The following is a 10,813-nucleotide window of genomic DNA, read 5'->3' as shown; positions in this document are numbered from 1 at the left end:
TTTTAAGATACAGATATAAAACATTTTATCCCTAAATACATTAATATGTATATCTAAAAGAGAGACATTTTTCTACATAAGCACAATGCTATTATCATACCTAATAAAAAAGCCATTGTTTAATATCATCTCATGCCCTGGTTTGTATGCAGATTTAATTGTCCCCAAAATATCTTTTATATCTGGTTTATTGAACCAGAACCAAGGACAAGCCATTGCACATAGTTACTATGTCTTAGATTTGTTTTAATCTAGAACACTCTGCCCTCAGTCTTTTTTTTTTTTTTTTTTTTTTTTGTAATTACAGGGACTCAATTTAAGAGACAGCCATTTGTTCTACAGGATGTCCCACCATTTGTTCAGAATTTTTCTGATGGTTTCCTCTCAGTATCATTTTATTCTTTACCCTTGTTGTTCCTGCTTGAGCTTGATTATATAGAAGTGAAAGAGTTTGGGAAACAATGCTTCACAGACAATACTAGTGCTTCATATTGTATCACATCAGGACACACATAATGTCGGGTTGGTCCACTTTTAGTGATTATAAGATCAATCTAGGTTAAAGTGGGAGGAACCAGATTCCTTCTGGTTAATATGTTTTTCTTCACACTACAGCTAGCAATCCCTGGGGGATAATTTGGCCCTAGGTGAATATTCTTTTCCCCATCACCCTGGCACCAAATGGTTTCATTGATGATCCTGGCGTGAATCAGTGATTTCATTAGGGGCTACAAATTGGTGATTTTTTTCCAATTCTATCATTCATCTTACATTATTTAGCTGGCATACGTTTGTAAAGAGAACTGTTTCCTCATTAGCTGGGACTATTTGGTTACCCTGAAATACAGCTGCAAGTAGAAGGGCAAGATAAATGTTTATTTTCTTAGATTACCACTTTTCAGAGTAAAGAGTTTCTGTAATAGTCACCATGGCGAATGAGGCTTTAAAAAAATTTTTTTTTATATATTTGGTTTACTCTTCTGGTGGGGCTTTTATGTTTGACATTCTCAATCAATTACAGTCATTATTTTTGGTGCTCAAGTAGTTCTAATTTTGGCCAGTGGGCATTCCTTCAAGTTGGCTCCCATGTCATTTTGAAAGGACCTTATTTGCCTTGGATACTTCCAGACTTTACTGTCACAAGATGTCCCAGGCACTCCTATTCGTTCTCAGTTTTTGACCCCGCAGAAACCATTTCTCCAAAGAGCCCTGGGACCTTTTAGTGGACAGTGGTATTTAGAGGCTGCCTTTGGCTGGGGTCCTGATCCCGGAGTCCCGGGATCGAGTCCCGCATCAGGCCCCCTGCACGGAGCCTGCTTCTCCCTCTGCCTGTGTCTCTGCTTCTCTCTGTGTGTCTCTCATGAAAAAGTAAAATACCCCCCCCCCCCAAAAAAAAAAATTGGGTGCAAAGGAAAACCATTGCCCTGAGTTCAAATTAATATTTTCATTTCAAAGTTAACAAATATAAGGTTTTACTTCTCGTTTTTACCCTTTTATATCTTATTTTACCCTGGAGTTTTTGCACCTAATAACATGAACAAAATCATTCTTTAAATACTTAAAGCAAGCCTGTGAGATAGGGGATCCCAAGCTGTATAGCATGCGATCGTGATTTACGTGCAAGTCGCTATTTTACAAGGAGGAAACAGACAAGAGGTGCCCAGGTTTACGCGGGGCAGTAAAGGGCAGCGTCGGGATTTGAACCCCGCCCGCTAGTTCCATCCAGGAAGGGAGTCCCGGACATTCCCAGGGGCTTCTCCAGGGAAGTGATCAGGGCCGGGGATGCAGGGACCAGCATGTGGGGGAACAGCCTGCCGTGGCCGAACAGGGAGCTCCCTAAAGAGCTCGAAAAGCCAGGGGGCCACACCTGCCCCACCTGAAGGGCAGAAACCCCGGTCCGCACCCGCGCGGCGCAACCCCCAAAACCGAACCCACCGGACCCGACCGGCCTCTCCGTAGCGCCCGCCCACCCGCCAATCACAGGGAGCCTCGGGTGTCTGGGCGGGACCATAGAGGAGCACGTCCAATGAGGAATCGGCTCCCGGTCGCCTCAGGACTGAGCCTCTCAGAGTCCTAACGGGAGAGTGGATAGGAGGTGGCGGGCTTGGCCAATCATCGCGGGGGTAACTGTATAGCTGGGACCGGCAGCCAATCAGAAGAGCGGTCGCATCCGGCTCGCCCGGCCCACGCTTCCCGCCTTTCGGCTCCCTCCCGAGGCGCCGGCTGGTTGGCGGCGGGAGCGGCGGCGGGAGCGGTGGCGCTCGCAGGTGGTCTCCTCGCCGTGGTGCCGGCGCCCCGGGCCGCGGTGTGTGGCGCGCCATGGCGGACTCGGGCTGCGAGGCCCCGCAGGGCCAGGACCGGGAGAGTTTTCTGTACTTCGCCTACGGCAGCAACCTGCTGACCGAGCGGATCCACCTCCGAAACCCGTCGGCCGCGTTCTGCTGCGTGGCCCGCCTGCAGGTCAGTGCTGCCGCCGCCCCGCCGACGACCGGGCCGCGTTCGGAGGAGCCGCCTTCCGGGGCCGGGGCGCGGCTCCTGCTGCGCGGCCACGTCGGGGCGGCCCGCGGGGTCGGCCGGCTCTCCCCGGGAGGCTGGGCCTGCCGGCCGACGTGGGGCGCGCGCGCAGCCTCCCTGCCTCGGTTCCTCCACACGTCGGCGCCCCCGTCGGGGACCCCGCCTCCCCGCCGCCCCTTGCTGCGGGGCTGGTCGGCTGCTGCCGGGAGCTCGGCTGCGCGGGGGCCGGTCGGTAGGAGGGGCTGTGCCCGGCCACGTCGGGGGCTGCCGCACCGCAGCCCACCCGGGTGAAAGGCGCTGCTCTTCGCGGGAGCCTGGGACTCTCCGTCTCGGCGTCGGCGTTCCCGCCGCTGTTGGGCGTAGGCATCGCTGAAATGAATAAAACCTAAAAAAAAAAAAAAAAAAAAAAAAAAAGTCGGCAAATTGAATTTAAACTTACCAGATGTAAAAAACAAAACAAAACAAAAAAGTTGGGCAGCCCCGGCGCCTCAAAAGTTAAGCACCACCTTCAGCCCAGGGCGTGATCCTGGGGCCCCGGGATCGAGTCCCAGGTCGGGCGCCCTGCGTGGAGCCTGCTTCTCCCTCTGCCTGTGTCTCTGCCTCTCTCTCTCTCTCTAGAATAAATAAGTAACATTTTTTTTTTTTAAGTCAAAAAAATTGCTCTGCGGTACAACCAGTTCATTTCTTCGGAGTTTCTTCCCTGCAGATAACAAAAGTTGATAAAGTTGGCTCCTTTGAGGACCTCCAGGTCTATGAGAGGGATACCCAAAAAAGATTATGTACGAAATCTTTTGACATTGTTGAATTAGACAAACACGGTCTCTGCTGTCGTTGTCCGGGTTTCTTAGTTGCAAGCAACAGAAAGTGGCTGATGGAAGCAGAAAAAAAGAGTCTGTTTGAAAGGCTGTTGGAGGACTCACAGAATGACCCGGAAGGCAGGACCACAGAGCTGACCAAACAGGCCAGGCAGGCAGAGGAGGGGTTCGTTGTTGAGTCAGTGGATGGAGCCTGGGACCCTTGATCTCAGGGTTGTGAGGTCAAGCCCCACTTTGGATATGGAGCCTACTTTAAAAACGAAAATGAAGAACAGGCAGGCATAAAGGGGAGTACAGCAACTGTAACAGCCAGTGTCACAGATAGAACTAGCCCAGGGGGCCGCTGGTGCACTGCTGCTGAACTTGATGAGTGTGGACACTGTGTTGTGCGTCACTGATCCTGCCTGCTCGGGACCTTACCTGCTACTGTCACAGCTCAGGGCAGTTCCTGAAAACTAGATGCGTCCTCCACCTCTAGGGGGTCATTTCCCCGGTTCTTGGGCGCGCTAGCTCTGGCTTCTAATTCAGAGTCCCAGGTGGGTGTCCTGATTGGCTAACTTGGCCATGTGCCCACGCCCTGACTGCAAGCAAACCTGGGAGAAGCAACTGCTGGCATTTGAAGCCTCAAAAATGGGAGTTGTGCTCTAGCACTTTCTACCCCCCAGACTCCTGAGGGCGGAGGTTGCCCAACTGTGGGAAAGAAGTTCAGATGCTTATAGTTGGGACAAGTGGAAGAGCTATCAAGCAAATGATTATTCGGTTACGGATATGGTGAGTTTAAAGAGGAGACATGTTGTACCTTCCTCTGAATTTTTCTGTGAACCTAAAACTGCTATAAAAAAGTGAAGTCTTTAAAAAAAAATGAGGGGGGTGCAGCCCCAGTGGCCCAGCGGTTTGGCGCCGCCTTCGGCCTGGGGTGTGATCCTGGAGTCCCATGTCGGGCTCCCTGCATGGAGCCTCTTCTCTCCTTCTCCCTCTGCCTGTGTCTCTGCCTCTCTCACTCTGTGTATGTCTCTCATTAATAAATAAATAAAATCTTTTTTTTTTTTTTTTAAAGGAAACCTGCAAGATACTGTGGGAATCTATGACTTGGGGTCCTGACCTAAGAGCTTAGTAAAGCTCTTCCTGAAATATGACTTTTACACAGAGACTTGAATGATTGGGCAGGGGGAGACCAAGAAAAGAGAAGGAACAGCATGTACGAATGACCTCAGGAAAGAAGAAGCTGGATCATCCAGCTGCTATGGCTGGAGTTTAATGTGTGAGGAGGATATAGCATGGCAACTAGAGAGGTAGGGAAGTACCACATGTTACAGGGCCATAGAGGCCAAAGAAGACTTTGGTCTTTATCTTGTGAGCAATGAAAAGATCCATTGCAGAATTTAAGCAAATGAAAGATGAAATTTACAACTTCAAAGCTCATTCTGGTTGCTATGGAAAATGGATTGGAAAGGGAGACAGCAGTGGTTGTAGGGAGCCCAGTTAGAAAGCTTTTGTAGCAATGCATGCTAAGGATAATGGTACCTTGAACTGATAGCAGCGGAGGGTAAATGGGCTAGAGAGAGATTTAGGAGATACCAATGTTAGGCCTTGGTGATTGATTATGAAGAGAGGAAGAGATAACAGAGGTGACTAAGGTTTTGGATGCAATAGGGTAGATGATGGTGTATTTGTAAAGAGAAGAGGAGAATTAGTTTTTGAACATACTGAGTTTGAGATGCTTGTCGTACATCCAAGTGAGGAGTGAAATATTAGTGAGCATTTATTAACTATTCACTGCGTGGTAGGCCCTGTTCTAAGCACTTCTGAAGTTTAGAAGAGAGATCTGGGTTGAATTAAAACATGATTGGAATATTGGATGGTATTTAAAGTCATTGGAGCGGATAGACTGTCTTGAACAAATTGCTGATGAACAGGGAAAAGGACCTAAACTGAGCCCTTAGCCACTCTATCATTTAAAGGCCAGGTATGGAGGAAGAATTAGCAAAAGGAATTAAGATCAGGGAACAGTCGGAAAGTCAGGAAGGAGACAGAACAAGACAGGGTGGTTAACTATGTTAGAAGCAGCCGAAATGTGGAGCAAGCAGAGGAATGAAAATTGTCTATTGGATTTAGCAGTGGACAGCCAGTACCTAATGTGGTTGTGACTTTTTATCCGCTCTCCTGATGTCCTGACGGGGCTACTTGGTCCAGTAAACCAATTGAAGAAGAGACTGGTCACTCATACCAACCTTTCTTCTGAAACGTCTGACATTTCTAAGAAAATAAAGGTGACAGGGATAAAATATAAACCTTAGATTCAGTATCTAGTCCAGCCTTTTATTATTAAGGAAACTAAGCGCTGGAGAGATGAAAAGAAATTTTCTATACCAAACAGCCAAATAAGGGTTTTTAATCTTTCCCAGTACTCTCTGCTCTGATTTACCCATCTCTATAGGGAAGCGGCCCAACTGGAAACCTGGCTCCACTACCTATTAGTTGTGAGACCTTGGGCAAGTTGCTTAATCTTTAGAAGCCACAGTTTTTCTTACTGATAAATGGGTATAATAAGGTTGTTGGCAGGATAAAAAGGAGAGTCCATATAAAGCTCATAGTGTAGTTATAGCACTAGTAATGTACTAGTGTTAGCTGCTCTTAAGTTTATTATAGATATAATAGTATAATTCATGAATGTTAAATTACTGTTAGTAAGTATACAAATCACCCTCAAATGCCAGCTCCTTGAGGGCAAACATGGTGATAGATGCTAGTAGGATACTCTCTACATACATAAAAGTAGGTTATAAGCCCTATGTAGCTACCGAGACTCAACAATTATGTATACTACGGTTGCCTCTAAGTTAAAATCTATGTGTATGTAGGTAGACTGGTCAAAAATGAAAATAGTTATGTTAAGGCATTGGAATTACAAGGGTTTTTTAAACCTTTAAACTGTTTATGGTAAGATGTATACATATTATATATGTAGTGTACATTTCACTTTTAAAGAAGAATATGAAAAAATACAGTCCTTGAGATCTGGGTCCTTGTTTTATCTTTGTATTTTTTATGGTTCCTTATGCAGAGAAGGAACTCAAAGTTTATGTTTTAATTGCATGGAGTTCAGGGTAATTTTTTTTTATTTTAAGGAAGGAAATTTGGGTTTAAGTGGATATTGATTATATCATTTTGGTTTCCTTTGTAGGATTTTAAGCTTGACTTTGGCAATTCCCAAGGCAAAACAAGTGAAACTTGGCATGGAGGTATAGCCACCATTTTTCAAAGTCCTGGAGATGAAGTATGGGGAGTAGTATGGAAAATGAACAAAAGCAATTTAAGTTCTCTGGATAAGTAGGTGGCTTCTAATTATAAGTTAAATAATAACTAATTCAGAAAGTGGATCATATGCAAAGATGTGTATATATGTGTTGGTTTTTCAAAACCATATACTATGTTCTTTACACTTTAGAGTTAACATAAAAGGTATAATGTGCACATCCTAAAAAGAAAAGCCTAGTGGCCTCTGACTGGCTCAGTCCATAGAGCATGCAACTCTTGATCTCAGGGTTGTCAGTTCAAGCCCTATGTTGGGTGTAGAGCCTACATTAAAAAAGAAAAAGAAAATGCCTAGAAGGCTCACATATTTTGATTGAGATTTGAGGGGACGTTTATAATCTCTAATGCAAAAAATGGAAGTCCTTATTTTTGTTCTATTTATCTTTTATAAAAGATCTTTGTAGTTTCATATTGTGAAAATGCCTGAAGATATTTGTAATTGTTGCATCTTTTTATTGGTTTCAAAAGCAGTTCAATTTTTATTAGTCACTTTTTAAAAAAGTAATTCTTTAAGGCTGCAGTTGAGTCAGCAAAAAAGGAATAACTTGTGAAAACTTTGACAACATACTAGAAATGTTTTTGATACTTTTTACAACTAGAACTCTGAAGAGTTGTGTGACAGAACATGTATACAAAGAAAGTTGGCAGAAAGGAGTAGGACTTTAGAAGAACACATTATCTGATATGCTTGATACCTTAATGTCACTGGTGAATGAGAATGAGCCCTTCCTTCTACTTTTCTTTGGATGAATATTGTTGTCGGAACAGTCATTTTTTATAGCCTAGAGGGCAATGTTGAAGGGTATAAAGATTGAAATAACTATATTCAAGCATGTGCTTAGATAGGATAAATATAGAGGTCTGTTAGAAGTATACCAAGTAATACTAAGAGGCTTTCCAATTGAAATACTAAGTTTACTTTTGTTGTAGTAGTATTTATAATATGTTCTGCATATCCCAAAATACGTAGGGAGCAAGTACCTCCATATATAGGTAAATTTTTAATCCAGTAAACTAACTTGGTTAAGTCAAATATGGTTAAAATTTGGCTGTTCTGGTTTCAGGCAAGAAGGGGTTAAAAGCGGAACATATGTTCCAATAGAAGTTGATGTTTATACTCAAGAAGGAAAAGAAATAACCTGTCGAAGTTATCAGATGAAAAATTATGAGAGTGCTCCCCCATCTCCCCAGTATAAAAAGGTAAACTACTTGCAAAGACTTTTGGTGATTCCTTTTTATTTTCCAATGAGATAAACTAAAAAAGATCTTGTTTTAAAAAGACTTTGTATGCATTAAATTCTACCTGAATACTTCATTCTTTTTTTGCCTGTCCTACCCCTGTGGACACTTCATTTTAATCAAAATGTTTTTAATGCAAAGGTGATAGTTATTTACCTAACTTGCAAATTGAAAAATGTTCAGATTTATTTGTAATGAAAGAACCATGTTCCTAAACCACATTTATTTTTAAAAACTTTGGAAATATATAAAGCCATAATTCCAGGTGTGTGTTTTCTTTCTTCAAGTAGAAAATAACATATATGCGTGTATTTTTAGTGGATTTATTCTGTACATAGGCATTTTTTTTCCTCCACTAAAGAATATTTCGTAATAGTAAGATTCATTTTTATGGAGAAAAAATATATTTCCTATTGCTGAAATGTTTTCCATCCTAAAATGGAGGGAAAAAAGTCATCTTGTCTTTCAGAACCAGAGAAATCACTCCCACAAGCATAGGAGAAGAATGTGGGATAGAAACCCCAACATCCCTTTTTAGAAACCTAAACTTAGGTACTTGTGGAAGGCCTAATCAGGACATAGCACCTGGAGTGGATGACCAGTTCCTGGGCTAATCTGGAATTTTCTAGTATGGAGCCTAGAAGAATTAAACTGCTATGAATCTGAGAAGTACCCACTAAGCATAGTTGTCATTTATTACCTCAGTTCTAATTCAGAGGCAGAGTAGACTCAGATTAAACTAAAACTGCTCCCTGAAAACTTTAATTTTTTTTTAAAGAATGGTGTTTTTTCTTAATAGATCATGCGAATTCTATACAAAAAGTTTTTGTCATAAAATAAAAATGTTTTAAAGTAGAATGAGTAGAATAAAAAACAAAAGGAATAACATGTTAGCAAGAATGTGGAGAAAAAGAAACCCTGATGTGCTGCTTGTGGGAATGCAAACGGGTACAGCCACTGTGGAAAACAGTATAGGGGTTCCTCAAAAAATTAAAAATAGCATTATCATTTGATCCAGTAATTCTGATACTGGGTATTTACCCAAAGAAAATGAAAACATTAATTTGAAAAGATATATGCACCCCTGTGTTTACCGCAGCATTATTTACAATAACCAAGATATGGAAGCAACCCAAGTGTCCATCCATAGTTTGGATAAATAAGACATGGTGTGTGTGAGTATACACACACACACACACACACACACATACATACAATGGAATATCACTCAGCCATAAAAAAAAGAATGAGATCTTGCTATTTACAGCAACACAGCTGGACCTAGAAGGTATTATGGTAAATGAAATAAGTCAGACAGAAAGACAAATACTATATGATTTCATTCATACTTGGAATTTATGAGCAAACAAATGAACAGACAAAAAAATAGACTCTTAAATACAGAGAACAAACTGGTGGTTACCTTAGGGGAGGTGGGTAGGGGAATGAAATAGGCGAAAGAGGTTAAGAGCATACTTACTATGATGAACACTGAGTAATGTAAAGAATTCTTGAGTCCTTATATTGTATACCTGAAACTAATATAACACTATATGTTATACTTCAGTTTTTAAAAATATCTGAATATGTTATTGAGTAGAATTGATACTCCATAAGGATGTATCTTGTGGCTTTGAAAACTCCCTGCACATTCATGCTCATTGTGAGAGGAATGACTGTCTTTATTTTGTTCTATAATTGTTTATTCTAGAGTTATCTGAAAGCTAATATTTTGTACTTTGATACTGCACATGAAGCTGTGGTCTATTTAATTATGTTCCCAACTAAAAGATATTTCTCATTTATTTTAACCATTTCTAGGTCATTTGCCTAGGTGCAAAAGAAAACGGTTTGCCACTGGAGTATCAAAAGAAGTTAAATGCAATAGAACCAAATGACTACAAAGGAGAAGTCTCAGAAGAAATTGAAGACATTATCAAAAAGGGAGAAATAAAAACTCGTTAGGACCTAATAGAATATATCTACAGATATTTTCTGTATGTGCTAATATATTTTTAACATTTAGAACAGAGATTTGAGATATCTCTATGTTTAGTACATTTTCAGCAGTGCTCTGAAGGGGTGTCTTACTTAGGTGATTCTTTGTTTTCAGATTATAAAAAGAAACTAGGTTAGAAATTAGATAATTGAAAAGGTTGCCATGAGGCACTGGAATGCATGACAAGTGGATATGGGTACTCCATCTGTGAATACTTAGAAGTTATTTTCTGCAGTTGAACGTGTTCTTGCTCTGTGACAAAGGAGAGATTTGCAACTTAATGATTGTGCGGGTGAATTGCTCTGCTCTTGGATTTTTAAAATCAGTTTAATAAGAGCAAGGAAACTGCAGAGACAGTTGATAATTTTTTTTAATTTAAAAATGGTATACTGTTCTTAGAGAAATAAATGTATTTGTGGTTTAACCTATATTCCTTACTAAAGTACTATATTTAACTTTGTTAGAGACTCCTATCATCACACATACTGGGTATGGTGTCGGCTGTACAGATTATGAGGGATTATGAGGAGAAAAACATTTTATGGAAGCTCCAGTTTGACTCTTGGCTTCTTGAATTTACTGAACAAATGAAGAAAGAAGAGTCATGAATAAAACAGCACTGATTATCAAAAACTCAGGTCTCTGGAGTTAGACTTTTGAAATAGGTTATTGGAATGAAGTGAGCTAGCTGCAGAAACATAAAGATTTGGTATATTCTCTTGGGAAAAATAACCAAAGAATTTTTCAGCTACAGCCTTTATAGTGGGACTGAACCATAGACTTCAGGTTAGATCATGTTTTATAGCTGGTATACCTCACTGTTTTCGAGTATACTCTCTAATATTCTAGTTTTCATCAGTTCCTAACTCCTCCCAAGAAGACTGTTTGTCAGTACCCAGAACTCAGTTACAGTAATATAGTGAACAAGGCT

At 41.5% G+C, this 10,813-nt stretch overlaps 1 protein-coding gene across 1 annotated transcript; it reads left to right on the top strand.

The window, feature by feature from the left end:
* Window positions 1–2,190: 2,190 nt before the first annotated feature.
* GGCT (gamma-glutamylcyclotransferase) lies at window positions 2,191–10,310 on the top strand. Its single transcript, XM_025464520.3, has 4 exons — window positions 2,191–2,460; window positions 6,514–6,659; window positions 7,709–7,844; window positions 9,705–10,310. The coding sequence occupies exons 1-4, from the start codon at window positions 2,320–2,322 to the stop codon at window positions 9,846–9,848; spliced, it is 567 nt and encodes a 188-aa protein (XP_025320305.1). The 5' UTR covers window positions 2,191–2,319; the 3' UTR covers window positions 9,849–10,310.
* The last annotated feature ends 503 nt before the right edge of the window (window positions 10,311–10,813 follow it).

This window comes from Canis lupus, chromosome 14 (assembly GCF_003254725.2).
Source record: "Canis lupus dingo isolate Sandy chromosome 14, ASM325472v2, whole genome shotgun sequence".
NCBI lineage: Eukaryota > Metazoa > Chordata > Mammalia > Carnivora > Canidae > Canis > Canis lupus.
The sequence above is the reverse complement of the archived record's forward strand: the minus strand, read 5'-3'. Positions and strand labels throughout refer to the sequence as shown.

Coding starts and splice junctions, on each gene's coding strand:
- GGCT (XM_025464520.3), top strand. CDS start 2,320: ATGGCGGACTCGGGCTGCGAGGCCCCGCAGGGCCAGGACCGGGAGAGT. Junction 2,461..6,513: donor GCTGCGTGGCCCGCCTGCAG/GTCAGTGCTGCC, acceptor TTTCCTTTGTAG/GATTTTAAGCTTGACTTTGG. Junction 7,845..9,704: donor CATCTCCCCAGTATAAAAAG/GTAAACTACTTG, acceptor AACCATTTCTAG/GTCATTTGCCTAGGTGCAAA.